At 39.4% G+C, this 18,461-nt stretch overlaps 3 protein-coding genes across 5 annotated transcripts in view; 2 read left to right on the forward strand and 1 right to left on the reverse strand.

The window, feature by feature from the left end:
* Nucleotides 1-692, forward strand: part of mapk8ip1a (mitogen-activated protein kinase 8 interacting protein 1a) — a 40,047-nt gene extending 39,355 nt beyond the window's left edge. The window contains exon 12 of the mRNA XM_058397810.1: nt 1-692. This exon is cut by the window's left edge and continues 2,360 nt beyond it. The gene's annotated coding sequence lies outside the window, so the exon portion shown is untranslated.
* Nucleotides 693-744: 52 nt separating this feature from the next.
* cstpp1 (centriolar satellite-associated tubulin polyglutamylase complex regulator 1) lies at nt 745-7,017 on the reverse strand. The gene is made up of 9 exons (XM_058397811.1): nt 6,919-7,017; nt 6,685-6,787; nt 5,848-5,978; nt 5,698-5,782; nt 5,496-5,581; nt 2,572-2,758; nt 1,920-2,029; nt 1,205-1,268; nt 745-1,004 (listed from the first exon to the last, which is right to left on the reverse strand). Exons 1-9 carry the CDS (start codon nt 6,965-6,967, stop codon nt 839-841), a joined length of 981 nt encoding a protein of 326 aa, XP_058253794.1. The 5' UTR covers nt 6,968-7,017; the 3' UTR covers nt 745-838.
* A 2,820-nt stretch (nt 7,018-9,837) lies between these two features.
* Nucleotides 9,838-18,461, forward strand: part of ckap5 (cytoskeleton associated protein 5) — a 37,132-nt gene continuing 28,508 nt past the window's right edge. For all 3 annotated transcript variants that reach the window (XM_058396602.1, XM_058396603.1, XM_058396604.1), the window contains exons 1-3: nt 9,838-9,974; nt 13,943-14,035; nt 15,412-15,605. In XM_058396602.1, coding sequence (XP_058252585.1) covers nt 13,979-14,035; nt 15,412-15,605 — 251 coding nt within the window. In that variant the 5' untranslated portion in view covers nt 9,838-9,974; nt 13,943-13,978. The remainder of the gene's footprint in view (nt 9,975-13,942; nt 14,036-15,411; nt 15,606-18,461) is intronic.

An 18,461-nucleotide genomic window follows, 5' to 3' on the forward strand; every position in this document is an offset into this window, starting at 1 on the left:
GTTTGGATTAGAACAGGTGAGTGTAGAATGAATTAAAGGGCGGAGCTACGCAAATCTACGCCCGGTTTCTTTCTTCTTCTTTTTTTTTTAAAGCATTTTGGAATGAACACACCCTTACCAGCATGTACTTTAATCTGAACTGAAGCTTAACCACAAAGAGTATGCAATATTTAACCCTTTGTGTGAGTGAGTGAGTGAGTGAGAGTGAGGGAAAGACAGAGGAAGAGAAAGTGAGTGAATGAGGGAGGGAGGGCGAGAAAGAGTGTGTGTGAGTGAGATAGAGAGGGAGAGAGAGAGAGAGAGAGAGAGAGAGTGTGAGTGAGTGAGAGAGTGGTTTGAAGAGTGTGTATCTAGTTGATCTTTTAGACATCTATTGTTCAAACTAAAGTGTTGTAAGGAAGTGGGTTATTGGGAATTCAGCACATCACCTTGTCAAAATAACCCAGTTTAAGCAAATTCTGGATCAAGGTGGGCGTGACAAAAACAGTGCTCATGGATTTTTAGATGTTTATTATGAACAGTGATGATGTTTGGACCGTATGTGTGTCCAGATCAATCCTGCAAAACCACAAGTTGTGCCTCTTCATTTTGTTTGTTGTGTTGATTGTACACGGTGTTTTTATTTTTCTTTTTGGATGATCTTGACTGTACTATGGAACTGGTAAAAATTAAACTTGGTTTGTAAATATGTTGCACTGGAGTCTGATTTGAAGCAAAAAAATATGTCAAACAAATATATATATATATATTTAAAGACATTCAATAAGGCCAAACTGACTGCAAGGAGGGTTAAATAACGTGAAAGTGCCGGAATGTGTAGTGGTTCCATGTCCACGTCTTAATTCTCAGAGGAGTCGGTCTCCTCGGTGGAGCCATCGCTCTCCATCTCGATCCTCTTGCGCTGGTGCAGGGATTTACGTGGCGATGGTTTCCTGCACGGTTCCTTCAGCCCTTGTGCACTGCCGCTGCTGTTCGACGTGGGACTGATGGCCACCTGAGCTACACTACAACACAGCACAATAACCACACACTTCTATTTCTTCAAATCCCACCACTGAGTCACATCCATGTGTTCAGATTGGATGTGTGCTTGCTTTAAGTTACTCGTCCTGAAAGATGTCATTATGTTCACATTAACGTGTTACACTCAGCCATGCTGGAGACGTTGTGACTACGTAAACTATAAACATTTATCAGCACTCACAGCCTCTCCAACTCCTGGTCCATCTCCGGGTCGATGAGCAGGTCAGATCTGTTCGGAAGAGCACCTGGAAAAGTAGAAAGACGTGTTGTCTACTCAATACTTCACTACAACCGTATTGTTCATACAAGCTACACAAGTGACTCTAAAAGCAAAGCAGCATGGTCTGCACAAGTTAAATAGACTAACATTCAAAACTATTCATTTCCTTATTATAAATACTGTCCAGTGCAAAAATTTACATCCCCTTAATATAAAAGGGGCAAGAAGTTATACATCACATGCTGTACACTCCTAATATTATACATTTAGTCCATTTTTTCTATGACGATACAAACTTTTGCACTCAATATATAATGTGAATTTTTTTTTAACTAGATAGAAAAAAGAAAATTAAAGAAAACAATTAGTTGTAGATGTAAAAGGTATTGGGATGTATATGTGAACACTGTAAATAATCTAAAATAAGTTTCAGACAGAAATAATCTGAAATCTGAAAAGAAAAAAAGACTAATTGATTAAATTGATTAATACTTATGTTAAAAGCATCCCTTTCTCCAGGTTGACTTTTTTTTATTGACTTTTTTATTTATCCAGAAATCATTTCAACAAGGCATCACACAAAGAGAATTTCTAGCATAATAAAATTTACCAATTCTATTTCATTTCTAATTTGTAATATTATGTTTTAATATGAAGTTGTTGACTGTAACCTCACCGATTTCCAGACTGATTCCCTCGTGTTTGGACAAAGCCATCAGGAAGCCGTAGTAGGAGACTCGAGTGCTGCTCTCCAGAGCCTCCTTCATGGCAGAGAGAGGGGGATGTCTAGGAAAAGACAGGATCACATAGATTATACTTTTGTATATACACCGATCAGGCATAACATTATGACCACCTGCCTAATATTGTGTTGGTCCCCCAGCAGAACATTGACCAAAGCAGGACACTGCCTCTGCCGCCTCGCCTTCTTCCCATAATGCATCCTGGTGCCATGTGTTCCTCAGGTAAGAGACGCACACGCACCCGGCCAACCACGTGATGTAAAACAAAACGTGATTCATCAGACCAGGCCACCTTCTTCCATTGTTCTGTGGTCCAGTTCTGATGCTCACGTGCCTATTGTTGGTTATTTCGGCAGTGCACAGGGGTCAGCATGGGCACCCTGACCGGTCTGCAGCTATGTAGCCCCATACACAACAAACAGTGATGCTCTGTGTATTCTGACCCCTTTCTATCAGAACCAGCATTAACTCCTTCAGCAGTTAGAGCAACAGTAGCTCGTCTGTTGGATGAACTGGCATCATATGAGAAGAAAACAATCTGATACAAAGAGTGAAATCTAAACGTTCCACAGCGGAGTGTCTTACTTGTGTTTAAAGCGTTCACACAGTCCCTCGAGACACTCGAGCAGGACGGAAGAGTCCACTCCCTCCTGTGTGTCCATCTCCTCACTGGATATCGTTTCGGCTGACGTTGAGGTCGGGACGATAACGGCATTTGGGTTCTTTCCCTCGAGCAAATCCTCATAAATCACCAGCACACTCTCCAGGAACTCTGGCAGAAAAACAAGAAGGGATGTACTTAAATAAAAATAATAATAAATAAATACATACATAAATAAATAAAATCCAAAATATGCCCAGTTTGAACATTAAGACCTTAAAGCAACATTTCCAAGAATAACTGACACTTACAATGATAGATACATTATTCATCTCAAAGGGAAATTTAAATACATATATAATACATATATAATGTCTCCTATAATATTATTAACAATAATAACTTTTATTCAATACTGTAATTACATTTTATTTTTCACTTTTTTTAATGTTTATAGTTTAATAATGTTCTAAAGATAAAGGTACATTAAAATGACCACACAATCATCCAACAAATGACTAGAAATCTATGAAAATGACTATGAAGCATTTTTTATCAAAAAAACAACAACAAAAAAACACCCAATAACTAAAAAAATAAGCAAATGAGTTTATATCTCCTCTGCTGGAGTTCCTGAAGTTCTCTGGAAACCTCTCTCTGATGTAGTAGGACTACCTCGTCTGAGAGAAGTGCTCCAAATGGACTAAAGGAATGTAATCGATCAGACAAGACGTGTCTGAAGTCAATCATTAGTGCCATTAGTACTGAAAGAGCCGTAATGCTAATGTAGCTTAAAAAAAAAAGTACTGAAAGTCTGTCTTTATGATAATCCAGGCACATGCCAATATTTTCATACCTGCTTCAAACAGCATCCTTACACAAAATACCGTCATTTAATTTTTTTTTATAATATTTAGTTCAATGTGATCAATCGCATCACTTCCTGTTCGCACCATAATTCCAGCTTCTGATGGTAAAGTTTTGTTCATGTTTATATATTATAATGATTTTTGACTATTTTACAAATGGATACAGTTCGATTCTCAGTCCAAGATCAGACCTAAGAGCTGCTGCTGTGATCATCCCAGGACTCATCCCAGGACTCATCCCAGGACTGTTGGGCTTTAGTCTTCTACACCTGTATACTCTAATAGCACCACTGACCAGTGACGTGAGATAACTATTTAACTGCTGACATGGTTTTAATGAGTTGTAGTTAGTTTAGTCGTGGCTCAAACAGTTAAGGCTCTGGTTTAGTGATCAATAGGTTGGGGTTCAAGCCCCTGCACCACCAAGCTGCCTTAACCCTCTCTGCTCAAGGGGTGAAGTTTCATGCTCTGATCCCAAATTCCAACAAAGCTGCAAAGAAATCAGTTCACTGTGCTGTACCGTATATATGTGACAAATAAATCAATTTTTCTTCTTCTTTATGGTCATCATCATCAACTGGAATGCTGACTAGACATGCAGCAATTTTATTTCACTTGTTAAGAACAAGTACAAGAACAAGTACAGAGCCAGACTCACAGTTGAAGATAGTTTGCATAGTTTCCTCAGCCACATCTGGACCGCCTTGTATCCTCTAACCAAACCCAACATCATGGTGAGTCAGTAGCCCCAATCACTGAAGTTGTTTTATGTTGTTGTTGGTGTTTCCCTGTTTGGGGTCGTCACAGCAGATCATTTGGTCCACATGTTTTGATTTGGCCCTTCCTGACACAACCCTCCCATTTAATCCGGGCTCGGGACCGGCACTGTGAGTTAATTCTTCTGTGGTTGTGTTAGCTCCTTGCCCAGGAATTCGAACCCGGATTGCAGCAATGAGAGCACGGGATCCACACTGATCTAAATCTACATCCAGATTTCTGTAAAGCTTCTTCATGCTCTTAAATTTATTTTATTTTGGCTTGTGGAGATGGTCTCTTTTTTGTAACTGTCTAAGCTGCTGTAAGAAAATAATTTCCCTCATGGGATAAACAAAGTATATTTACACTTATATTGGCAAAAGTTTTGGGACATCTGCCTTTCCATGCACATGAATGTAATATGGAGTTGTCCCGCCCCTTTACAGCTATAACAGCTTCAACTCTTCTGGGAAGGCTTTCCACAAGGTTTAGGAGTGTGTTTATGGGAATTTCTGACCATTCCTCTAGAAGCACATTTGTGAGGTCAGACACTGATGTTGGACGAGAAGGTCTGGCTCTCAGTCTCCACTCTAATTCATCCCAAAGGTGTTCTATGGGGTTGAGGTCAGGACTCTGTGCAGGCCAGTCAAGTTCCTCCACACCAAACTCACTCATCCATGTCTTTATGGACCTTGCTTTGGTCACTGGTGTGCAGTCATGTTGGAACAGGAAGGGGTCATCCCCAAACTGTTCCCACAAAGTTGGGAGCATAAAATTGTCTAAATTCCATCCATCCATCCATCCATCCATCCATCCATCCATCCATCCATCCATCCATCCATCCATCCATCCATCCATCCATCCATCCATCCATCCATCTATCTATCTATCTATGTCTTAGATCTTGAGAAAATACTGTTTAATGAAGCAAAGAATTTCCAAAGTCTGGGGTCCCTTCCTATAACATTTATATAACAGTTGAATTACAGGATTTTGACATGTTTGTGATATTATTTTTATTCTGATTTCTATTCCCCTGTTTGTGATCTGTCCTTCTCTTTTGTACTTTATTTAGATATTTATGACATTTAGGTCACTTGGCCTCCCACTTTTTTTTCTGCTTGTTTTGTTTTTTGACATGTTCTTTTTTGTTGCTGTTATAAAACCAATAAAAAACAGTACATTAAATTTAGACTGATTTCTATTAGCTGTGTTAGAGTCGGAGCTCCGGTCTGTTAGTTCTTGGCCTGGTTTGTTTTATTTAAGATAAGTGATGTACTTACCTTCATAGTAAAACTGGATTTGGAAAGAGTAGATGAAATCAGAGAGAGACATGGGGCAGTCCATAGCGTCCTCCATCAGGACAATCCTGTAACAACAGGATTTACTAGGGTTTACTAGTCCAAACAACAAAGCGCAGGACCGTGAATGGACACTGTGTGATCTGCTGTGATGGTAAATGCGTAAATAAAAGAGGTTTATTACTTGGCTGTGTTCTGCACCATTTCAGCAGGAAAGTCTGGGCATAAGAGCTGGAGAAGCGACGTGTACTCCATCATCGTCAGCAAGTCTGTGACGAGGATAACATGAATACTTCACCAAGTGTACAGAAACAAATCACACACACACACCTACCTCTGTTCTTTCCAATCTGTCTGAAGCATTTCCAGAAGATGTGGACGAAGGAAGCTCGGTTGTGGGCTGTACCTTTAACATAGCTGAATTCTCTGAAGAGAACATGGTTCCCATTCTTCACGCTGGTGAAGCTGCAATACAGCAAAGTTCAGTCAGGACACTGGGTCATTTCTGAAGTTCTTCTTGCAGTACAAATACTATATCTTGGACATGTGATGTGTTTTGAAGTTAGTGTGTGAAGAAAAACACAGAAATTAGACATTTTATTTTTTAACCTTGCAACAAAGGAAGCAAACTTCCATCACTGAAAACGTCTTAGATAACGAGTAACATATTATAACGAGTAATAGATATTATAATACAGCAATTATGCATTATTTCATTTATTATTTAGAAATGTGTGTAGTTTTGATAAATGTTATACAAAATTACATAACCAAGCAGCTGTGTGTTTTAATAAGTTATTGATAGACTTGTTTTTATAAATAAAAAAATATTAAATTATACAATAATACAATTTAATAATAATAATAATAATAATAATAATAATAATAATAATAAAGAGTGTGTGTGTGTGTGTGTGTGTGTGCTAATTTAATTTTAATAGATGTGTGTATTTATCAATTATTTGAGAATGTATGGATTTCATTCAAGAAAATGATTTAACAGCAACTCTTAATTAATTAATTAATTGCTTTGTTTTTTTGTTTGTTTGTTTCCCTTCCTGAGGTGTATTTGTAAAGGGAACAGAAAATCCTCATGTCCAGAGACATTAGAAATCTGCCCAGTCATGCAGTTGTTGATTTCATATCGTCTGAGATTTCAGATTAAACTCACTATTCTGCAAAATATCGCACGATGCCGAACTGGATGAATTCCTCTCTATGCTCCAGCAGCTGGGTCACAGCATCGGTCAGGTAGAACAGAGTGCTGGTCTCTGCTGCAATCCACACATATTAATTACACCTGTATATATCCACACTCACTGCAGTCTGAGAGATCATTCGTGAAGCTATAGATCAGGAATAAATACATAAATAATACACAATAAGTGTAATGACAATAACATACCTAAGTACTCCTCTGCTGGAACCGTGAAGCGATCTGTGGTCATGTTCATGCCGCTGTAGTGACCGGTGGGGTCGCGTGGGCTGGTCACGTGACTAGCGTTTCCGGAAGTAAAGAAAACATTAAAAGAATTAAAAGGGGAAAAAAGACAAAAAGGTCATGTTAGAGTAGCATCGTAACAGACAGCAGTATGTTTCACAAACCAGGGACCATTAAAAAATAAATAAATAAATAAATTATTTACCACTTACAAAATAAAAAAAATCTATTCAAATTCCATACGTCTGATATTTTAATGGATCTGAAAAAAAACTTTTGCATATTATTGGCAAAAAATATAATCAGGTATCCCTGTACAATACATCATTATAAATGCCTTTAAATCTAATTTATTTTGGATGATAAAAATGTTTTTCTGTGACATTAGCCAAGAAATGATTGTCCCATGTCCCTGAATAAATCTTTAGAGAAGCAATATGTGTATTTTGAGTCCAATATGTATATTTTCTTTATATATTATGTAAAAAAAATCCCCATTGCAAACATCTCAGAATATAACTTCAGAACTTCAGGAGAATATAACATCTCAGAATCACCTTCATTATTATACTCATTATGTTTTTATTGCTTTTCTTCTTTAACTTAAAATCTGTACGCAGATTAATCTTTCGAAAACTATTATAAATAATATAAAGATGTTCTTCGTGATCTTTTATCCAGTTTTGCGGTATGTTTGTTTTTTGTTAATAAAGAAAGAAAATGCCTGAAAAACAATTCGATCACGCCCTAGCCGGATGTGACGTCACCACGCTGCTACTCCATAGCAACAGAGAGACGCGGAACCACCTGGATACCGCAGCAACAGGAGATGCTGCAACAGCGCCCTCTAGCGCTGAGTCAAAGCAACAAAATCCAGAATTTGATTTTAGTTTATATAAAGGCATGTGTACATTTTATTTTAATACTTACTATAAATTATTTTTTCATTTCATCATAAGGAAAGTATTTTCATGACACACAAAAATGCCTTTTTTTTATCTTTGATTCAATACCTTTGACAAAAATGAAATGTCGGCCTATCTGTTACAACAGACATTCAAATCAGTTTGTATTATATTACCATCACTTCCTAGTTTTATTCAAAATTTTAGGTAGATCAGAAACTGAACTTTAAAAAAGGAAATGAAAGACTTTCAAACACACAAGAGTGACTGACAATTGTACAGCCCATTCAATTAGGTCCTGCTTTATTGTGTTTTCTTTAAATTTTCTACTTTTATGTTATTTCTAATTTTATTACTATAATTTGCACATTTGCAGTTTGTTCAGCACCTAGGTTCTACATGGTAGTTGTTAGGTGCTATATAAATAAAGTTTGAATTGAATTGAATTAAAACTATAACCAAATAACGGCACTAACAATTACGGGAGTTGATGGTTATCTCTGTCATTTTACGGCGGATAAATTAGTGATAGTGATAGAGACAGTGATAATATTTTCAGGTCCTTGAAGACCAGAGACCCCTTTAACTGTAAAATATATTCCACAGACCCCCTCAGTAAAGATTTATCTTAGAAACATAATCCAATTATTCAAATAATCGTTTTTTCTTTGTATATTTATTGATATAATTGAGCTTTTTTATTGCTTTCCATTAATAGAAAAACATTTTTATTAAGATTATCATTATTTACAGTCTAGCTGGATGTTGAGTTATTGACTTATTTGCAGCTCAAGTGAACTTTCTTGTCAATTAGTTTAATAGGATCATAATATACTGTATGTTAAGTAAGATAATACTGGGTTGTGATTTCCACCACTGCAGCTACAGTTTGTTTTTTTTTACATTTTATTTTCATTCTCAAATGAAGCTCCATGGAGCATAGCCAGGGGTCTGAGATTTTTTTTTTTTTTACAGTGATGGAAAGCACAAGTATAATTAAGTGGTGTCCAAGCACCTTTGGGTTTGAAGGTTTGATTCCTTTGTCTGCCTTGTACATGAAATAAATCTATATTATTTCAAATGTTCTTTACACTTAAAGGGATCTGTGGCTACAAATGGTTTTGAGAACCATGGTTCTTGATAAACAATCACAGCTTGAACCTGTCAGTGTTTTTCACTCTCACTACAGAGTGAAACTGCTCCCTGACTACATACACTATATTGCCAAAGGTTTTGGGACACCCCTCTGAAACAAACAGCAAATCGTAATTACACACTGAATTTTAAACATATTTCAATTGAAAGAACAGAAACAAAGGGTCATATAACCTGATAAACACCTTTGGGATGCATTAGAGTGGAGACTGCGAGCCAGGCCCAAAAACTGAGATGTCTGCCTTTACATGCTTATGAATGTAATATGGAGTTGTCTGTCCCTTTGCAGCTATAACAGCTTCAACTCTTCTGGGAAGGTTTTCCACAAGGTTTAGGAGTGTGTTTATGGGAATTTAATCTCCGCTCTAATTCATCCCAAAGGTGTTCTATGGGGTTGAGGTCAGGACTCTGTGCAGGCCAGTCAAGTTCCTCCACACCAAACTCACTCATCCATGTCTTTATGGACCTTGCTCTGGTCACTGGTGTGCAGTCATGTTGGAACAGGAAGGGGTCATCCCCAAACTGTTCCCACAAAGAGCATGAAATTGTCCAAAATGTCTTGGTATGAAGCTGAAGCATTAAGAGTTCCTTTCACTGGAACTAAGGGGCCGAGCCCAACCCCTGAAAAACAACACCTGAACTCAATGATCTGGAGGGGTGTCCCAATACTTTTGGCAATATACTGTATATACAGTATATAACCCTTCGTTTCTGTTCTTTTAATTAAAATAAGTTTATAAATTCAGTGTGTAATTCCGAGGTGGTGTTTTGTTTGTTTTTCACAATGTTCAGTAATATCAGTCAGACAGTGTGGATGTGTTAGAGGAAGCTGGTAGGAGGCTGTAGCGGTCCCTCCCTCTGACTCTCCGCCCTTGGAGGCGTTTCAAACCCGGCAGAGAAATGAGAGCACATCTCGGCTCCGGCTGAACCTCTGCGCCTTGTCTTCCTGTCCTAAAGCAGGTAAGGCTTCAGCTTTAAATCTTTAAATATCCGGATTAAACTGTTTGTAATAATAGTGTTAACGCGTGTGAATGGATGAACGCGTCTCAGTGGGGCCGTGTTTGCTGCGTTTTCAGGGCCTGCGCTCTCTGTGTGTGTGTGTGTGTGTGTGTGTGTGTGTGAGATCTGTCAAACAATAAGTGTGTGCCGTCTTGAATTCGTGTCCACACACAGTCATGGATTCGTTATAAAAACCCGTCACGCTAATCCGTACATCCGATCTCCCTGTACATTTACAGTAAACATGCTCAGTGTAGCGATTTGTGTCGTTGATAGGTGGACGCTATGCTAAGCTAAGCTAAAGCTATGCTAAGCTACGCTATGCCTGCATTGTATACTGCGTTATGCTAGTTCACTACGTGCTGGATTTCTCTCATGTTAGCACTTTTTGGTTAGCAGTTTTAATTAGTATTGTTCTTACATTATTTAAAGTTTTTACCTTATTTTATTTGTTAGATAAAAATGTTGGCGTTTTAGCTCGGAAATAGGTCTCAGCTGAATTGACGATGTTTTGGTCAGTTATATATCCAAGCTAATATCAGTCGATATCTAGATTTATTTAGTTTATTAAAACAAATCTAATCTACTGAGTAATATTATTTTAGTGTCAGCACTTTATTAATGTTTATGTTGTTACAATATTACGCTAAATAGTTTAATATCCAAACCTAACGGTTTTTAATAGACTAGTATTTATAATAAGTGGGTTAGATATTCTTAACGATAAATAAGACGATATAAAATGTTAGTGTATACTGTATATAATTTAAGGTCAAAATAATATTTTAATATTTCTGTGGGTGTTTGTTAATCTTTTATATTAAATAACAGTTCAATTTATGTTACTTGTATGCCTGTCTGAAGGCATTATGGTTGCCTAAAAAACTTTAGTGTGATCCGATCCAACAGACGAGTTACTGTTACTGAAACTGCTGAAGGAGTTAATGCTGGTTCTGATAGGAAGGGGTCAGAATACACAGTGCATCACAGTTTGTTGTGTATGGAGCTGCGTAGCCACAGACCAGTCAGGGTGCCCATACTGACCCCTGTGCACCACCGAAAGCACCAACAATGGACACGTGAGCATCAAAACTGGACCACAGAACAATGGAAGAAGGTGGCCTGGTCTGATGAATCACGTTTTGTTTTACATCACGTGGATGCCCGGGTGCGTGTGTGTCTCTTACCTGGGGAACACATGGCACCAGGATGCACTATGGGAAGAAGGCGAGCCAGCGGAGGCAGTGTCCTGCTTTGGTCAATGTTCTGCTGGGAAACCTTGGGTCCTGCATCCATGTGGATGTTACTTTGACACGTACCACCTACCTAAGCAGTGTTGCAGACCATCTACACCCTTTCATGGAAACGGTATTCCCTGATGGCTGTGGCCTCTTTCAGCAGGATAATGCACCGTGCCACAAAGCAGAAATGGTTCAGGAATGGTTTGATGACCACAACAACCAGTTTGAGGTGTTGACTCCGCCTCCAAATTCCCCAGATCTCAATCCAATCCAGTATCTGTGGGATGTGCTGGACAAACAAGTCCCATCCATGGAGACCCCACCTCACAACTTACAGGACTTAAAGGATCTGCTGCTAACATCTTGGTGCCAGATCCCACAGCACACCTTCAGGGATCTAGTGGAGTCCATGCCTCGACGGGTCAGGGCTGTTTTGGCAGCAAAGGGAGGACCAACACAATAAAAGCCACCATTAGGAGAACAGCAGATATAATACAGTCGTGGTGATGGAGAAACCTAAACAAAGCTTATAGTGGACATGGTGGGGATCCTCATTACCTCAAGCTCACTTTGGTCGTGCTGCTGCTCGCAGGTCTGTCGTATAATCTGTCATGGCGGTCTGTTATAGAACTTGGCCAAGATTTTATTTGTATCATCTCATGGAGTGTAACAAGTATTAACTTCTACACGTTTACACTCATAAGAGAAAGCTGTAACTTTAGGTGAATGTCTTCTCTTTTTCTTATCTTATTTCTAATCTTTATTATTCAGTACTCATAGTAGAGTTCTGAATATTGACTCTTGCCCAGTACTGATCTGATAGTGCATCCTTTCTGTAGAGGCGACTCTCTACAGGTTTCTGTTACTATGCAGCATGTCACGGTTTGATTGACCTGCTTTATGACCGTTTGTATCCTGCATGGACTTTGTCATTTAGCATAATGTATTCGTGGTATAATATACATCCAATACTCATTCATATCAGTCTTAATACTGATGTTCAATACTGGATTGATAGACTCCTTTATCAGCCAGTGCAGTTAGGAATTTTTGACCCTTCCTCTAGAAGCTCATTTGTGAGGTGAGGCACTGATGTTGGATGAGAAGGCCTGGTCTTTGCTTTGGTCACTGGTGTGCAGTCATGTTGGAACAGGAAGGGGTCATCCCCAAACTGTTCCCACAAAGAGCATGAAATTGTCCAAAATGTCTTGGTATGAAGCTGAAGCATTAAGAGTTCCTTTCACTGGAACTAAGGGGCCGAGCCCAACCCCTGAAAAACAACACCTGAACTCATAACATGGCTTCACTGTCTTGTTGTAAGCAGAAGTAAATATTGTGGTTTTGTTGCTGGTGATGCGCTATTTTTTCCACAGGCATGATGGGAACAGTCGTTGAGGTTTTCTTTCACGACGCAGAGGCTAGATGTCCGCTTTATAGAAATCAATATGAAATGTGATCTCAGATATGCATTAAGAAACATTAAGCAGCCGCTCCTCCCGACTTCAGCCGCCTGCAGCGTAGCGTGAGTGTAAAACTGCATGTAAAATGGTTTTGAGAGATAAGTGATGGTGTTCTTCAGTGACTCTCACTTTGATGATTTGAGTCACATGTTTACATTCTTGACCAAGATAACACATTCTTCTCTAAGTGCTAGATTATTAGAAGTTTGTGAATAATGCTTAAAGGTGAATATTTACATCCTGCTGCACAGGAGGGTTCGATTCATTCCAGCTTTCTTTTCGCTGATGTCAGCAGTATACCTTTTGATAATAAACATCTTGATTTCTTTCTTGTTTTTTTTGTTGTTGTTTTTTTCTAAAGGAAGTGATGCATCTCTGTTTCCATGATGCCTTTAAAATCCTGGTGTCTCATCTTTGAAGCTTGAATGGAAGAGGGTTTTTTGAAATGTTATAGTTGATGAGTTTAGACATGAAGATAATTTTTTGCTCATCATACTGTCTGTTCACAGAGTAAGGCCTTGAACTGTACACTGAATCATTTCCAATACACATGACTCTTTCAGACGTGTCTTCAGGCCACGCCTTCTACCTGATTTGGGCGCTGCTCGGGTGATGTGATGCCAAATTACAGTATGACTCAAGCAAGAAAATGATCTTAGCCTCAAGATGGCTGCTACTCCTGCAGTTCAGTCCATTTGTATGGGCGCATAATGGCGTGTCGGTGTCAGAAACCGCAGAAGGAAGTTCTGACTCTGTCACTTCAAGCTGATTATTCTGAACAAAGCAGTTTGAGATGAGTGTGTGAGAAGGAAGCTAGCTAATTAAATCTAAACTTCTCTCGCCCGTTTCGTTAAGATCGGCTAATTGTGAAGTAGATCGTTGACTCGTTGAAAAGATGTGTGTGTGATTTGCGGTCTTGTGCTCTGCGGTTAGATTCGGAGGTAAACTTGTGTCCATTGTGGTTACTCAGATTACTGTTAGTGTTATTACTACGTATTACTCTGACCCTGCCTCTTACTCCAACCCTTATGTTTAGTCGCTGCTCTCTCTTATTCCCGAGACATCTTCTGCTTGTTTTCACTTCACTGGATTTGAAGAACCTCAGCTCTTTTCTACTAGATTAAATCGTGATCACCAAATGAGCATTAACCCGTGATAATAGAATTTCCATCACGCTGGACAACATCCTTATGAACATCGTCCTGTTTGTTTCTGTTGCTGTCTCCAGTCGAGCCGATAAGGCGAAAACAGAGGAGCCGTCACCATGGGGGACGACAGCGAGTGGATGAAGCTGCCCATTGACCAGAAGTGTGAACACAAGGTAAACACACACACACACACTGTTTCTTTCTCACTCTCTCTCTGTTTCTTTCTCACTCTCTCTCTGTTTCTTTCTCTCTCTCTCTCTCTCTCTCTCTCTCATGCTGAAATCATCATAGACGTGTTACTCCAAGTTGTTTTTACATCAGCAGTTTACACTCTTGGTGTTACTCAGAGGTTTGCTGTACTTCAGGGAACACACAGCAGACCTACACATTATCCCTCTGCAGTGTCTACCACCATGTGCCTGTTTAGCCAAGTTTGAAAGAAACATGCCTCATTGTTGTAGAACATTTGTTGTCACTACGCCAGCATCTGTCGACTCGCCTTCATACTATTGTTGTTATACAATGGCACTGAGAAGGTTTATAACTGTATAAAGTTCTGCCTGCAGCTCAGTTCCGTCATGATGTGACGTGTCATTCCTGAGCTACTCAAGATCCTGACGTTATAAAATGTTTTTAACAACATCAGTGTGGTCTGTGGATCAATGGTTTCAGTTCCTGGGCATTTCCTATTGATCCATTGGTCATATGTGTAGCCTATTGGTCAGATGTGTAGCTCGTGTAGCTCATGTAGCTCATTGGTCAGATGTGTAACTTAGTGTATTCATGATGTGACCTTCTGAATTCATGCTGGATTTTGTGTTCAGTCATGGCCTCGTCGTTGTGTGTGCCACTGGTTCCAATGGGACGAGTCATTTGTCTGATTTGAAATCCAACCTGTTGAAAGTGATGGACAGAGTATAAGGTGATTAATTTTTGGTGTAAAGAATTAACGCGGTTTGATTGAATCAACAGGGTTTTCAATGCCTGGAATCAGTGAATCGACTCCCAACACTTTGAATGTGAAGCAAAAATAGAATGGTGGCTTAATGACACACAGCAGCTATTAATATCAGCAGCACTATGTCAAAAAACTGCTTAAAAGTTAATTGAGTCAATACTTCTAAGATGAAGTTAGCTACTAACTGACGATGAAATTCAATGCCAACTATTTTTATCAAATGTAATCAATTTTGATAATTAATTGTTGCAGCTCTAGTTACAGGCACTTCACTGATGTGCATATATATTCACACAGAACTGTTAGCTATGAGGTCAAGTATTTGATGGTATGTTTGAGTGAACAGAATTATAGGATAGTTATATAACCATGGAATTTGGTAGCTGTCTTCCCAATGGAACAGACTTTTAATTCTACACAGTAAAAGAAGTGTATTGCCAGAGTGGCTCATGCAGCAGGAGCTTTTCTATAATTTGTCTGTCCAAGAAAACACAGCGATGTAACTGACCTGCATGAAAACAATAAACAGTGGACTAAACCCCGAGCCTTTTTAAAGTCATGTCTTTTTCCAATAAAACCTCTTCTCCTCAGGTATGGAAGGCCAGACTGAATGGATATGAAGAAGCGCTGAAGCTTTTCCAGAGGATCGGGGACGAAAAGAGTCCTGAATGGGGGAAATACCTGGGACTGATCAAAAAGTTTGTTACAGAGTCCAACGCCGTGGCTCAGCTGAAAGGCTTGGAAGCAGCACTTGTCTTTATTGAGAATGCGCATGTGGCTGGCAAGTAAGTGACTGTATAACTTGGGCCTCACAATTCCTTACAAGACACAAGTGTACACAAAGCTGTGACTTACTAAACATTTACCCAATACACACCAGTGTAAGTGCAGTGAAACAGTTCAGGGTGTGCTGATTTGTTTCTCTCTCTCTATATCTCTCTCTCTCTCTCTCTCTCTCTCTCTCTCTCTCTCTCTCTCTATATATATATATATATATATATATATACACACTATATTGCCAAAAGTATTCGCTCACCTGCCTTGACTCACATATGAACTTAAGTGACATCCCATTCCTAATCCATAGGGTTCAATATGAAGTCGGTCCACCCTTTGCAGCTATAACAGCTTCAACTCTTCTGGGAAGGCTGTCCACAAGGTTTAGGAGTGTGTTTATGGGAATTTTTGACCATTCTTCCAGAAGCGCATTTGTGAGGTCACACACTGATGTTGGACGAGAAGGCCTGGCTCTCAGTCTCCGCTCTAATTCATCCCAAAGGTGTTCTATGGGGTTGAGGTCAGGACTCTGTGCAGGCCAGTCAAGTTCATCCACACCAGACTCTGTCATCCATGTCTTTATGGACCTTGCTTTGGTCACTGGTGCACAGTCATGTTGGAAGAGGAAGGGGCCAGCTCCAAACTGTTCCCACAAAGTTGGGAGCATGGAATTGTCCAAAATGTCTTGGTATGCTGAAGCATTCAGAGTTCCTTTCACTGGAACTAAGGGGCCAAGCCCAGCTCCTGAAAAACAACCCCACACCATAATCCCCCCTCCACCAAACTTTACACTTGGCACAATGCAGTCAGACAAGTACCGTTCTCCTGGCAACCGCCAAACCCAGACTCGTCCATCAGATTGCCAGATGGAGAAGCGCGATTCGTCACTCCAGAGAACGCGTCTCCACTGCTCTAGAGTCCAGTGGCGGCGTGCTTTACACCACTGCATCCGACGCTTTGCATTGCACTTGGTGATGTATGGCTTGGATGCAGCTGCTCGGCCATGGAAACCCATTCCATGAAGCTCTCTGCGCACTGTTCTTGAGCTAATCTGAAGGCCACATGAAGTTTGGAGGTCTGTAGCGATGGACTCTGCAGAAAGTTGGCGACCTCTTCGCACTATGCGCCTCAGCATCCGCTGACCCCGCTCCGTCAGTTTACGTGGCCTACCACTTCGTGGCTGAGTTGCTGTCGTTCCCAAACACTTCCACGTTCTTATAATACAGCTGACAGTTGACTGGAATATTTAGGAGCGAGGAAATTTCACGACTGGATTTGTTGCACAGGTGGCATCCTATCACAGTTCCACGCTGGAATTCACTGAGCTCCTGAGAGCGACCCATTCTTTCACAAATGTTTGTAAAAACAGTCTGCATGCCTAGGTGCTTGATTTTATACACCTGTGGCCATGGAAGTGATTGGAACACTTGATTCTGATTATTTGGATGGGTGAGCGAATACTTTTGGCAATATAGTGTATATACACACACACACACACACATACACATATATATATATATATATGTTTTGGAATGGCCATCACAGTCCCCTGATTTAAACATCATTGAAAATTTGTGGGTAGATCTTAAAAGAGCTGTGCATGCAAGACAACCAAAGAATATTACAGAACTAGAAGCCTTTTGCAAGGAAGAATGGGAGAAAATCCCAAGTACAAGAATTGAAAGACTTTTAGCTGGCTATAAAAAGCGTTTGCAAGCTGTGATATCTGCCAGAGGAGGTGTTACTAAGTACTGATTATGTAGGGTGCCCAAAGTTTTGCACAGTGCCACAATAATGTTTTTATTTTTTATTTTTGTTCAATTTATGGCATAAGAAGTAACTATGCATCAATGTTTGCTGAAAATATTGTGCATTTTTTCCATTTCCAAGAGAGACTGTGTTAACATCACCAAAATCTGTTATTTATCAAGGGGTGCCTAAACTTTTGCATAAGACTGTGTGTGTGTGTGTGTGTGTGTGTGTGTGTGTATGTATGTATGTATATATATGTATGTATATATGTATATGTATATGTGTGTATATATATGTATATATATATATATATATATATATATATATATATATATATATATATATATATATATATATATATATATATATATATATATATATACACACACACATATGTGTGTGTGTGTATGTGTATATATATATATATATATATATATATATATATATATATATATATATATATATATATATATATATATTCTGCACAATTTAGTCATCTGTCATTTTCCACGCACCAGCCAGCTCTCCCTTATCATAACTACCAACCGAGGAAAATAAGATATTGCATGATTCGCCCAGGTCACATAAATCCAGGCATGCTGTGTCTTTCTGACCCGCTGCATCACACGGCAGTGTAACACACCGAGGAAAGCGCTGTCTGACCTCGTCCACATACATGAGTTCATTAGGATTATAACATTATTAGTAGTTCACCTTGATCACAAACACTTATATGCACTCTTTGCCATGCTTTGTCCATTTTTAACTGGACAAGATGCTTAGTTCAGATGAATGCCTTTTGTTTCGCTGTGTGTGTGTCATGTGACCCCTGCTGTGAACATAAACCTTTTTACAGAAAGCCGTACCATTTACCGCCTGAGAAAGCACTTAGTCCTTGTGTGTCTGGAGTTCAGGAAAGAGAAACTACTCGGCTCTAGGATTTGTGTTTGGTTTATATTTGCATATGGTTGCTTGGGTGTGTATGCTGAGCGCTGCCTTAATGGACATTTCAGTCTGAATGTAGATCCTAGTGATTGTTCTGGTGCATGGGTTCCCAGAGGCAGACATGCTTATTAAGCAGTACGGTGTGTTTATCCCAAAATAGCCATGCT

Source organism: Hemibagrus wyckioides, linkage group LG08, assembly GCF_019097595.1.
Source record: "Hemibagrus wyckioides isolate EC202008001 linkage group LG08, SWU_Hwy_1.0, whole genome shotgun sequence".
NCBI lineage: Eukaryota > Metazoa > Chordata > Actinopteri > Siluriformes > Bagridae > Hemibagrus > Hemibagrus wyckioides.

Excerpts from the sequence above, each read along its gene's own strand:
- cstpp1 (XM_058397811.1), bottom strand. The coding sequence starts at position 6,967 with ATGAACATGACCACAGATCGCTTCACGGTTCCAGCAGAGGAGTACTTA. Across the intron at positions 6,788-6,918 it reads TCCAGCAGAGGAGTACTTAG|CAGAGACCAGCACTCTGTTC; the intron begins GTATGTTATTGT and ends TGTGGATTGCAG. Across the intron at positions 1,269-1,919 it reads GGGAATCAGTCTGGAAATCG|GTGCTCTTCCGAACAGATCT; the intron begins GTGAGGTTACAG and ends CTACTTTTCCAG.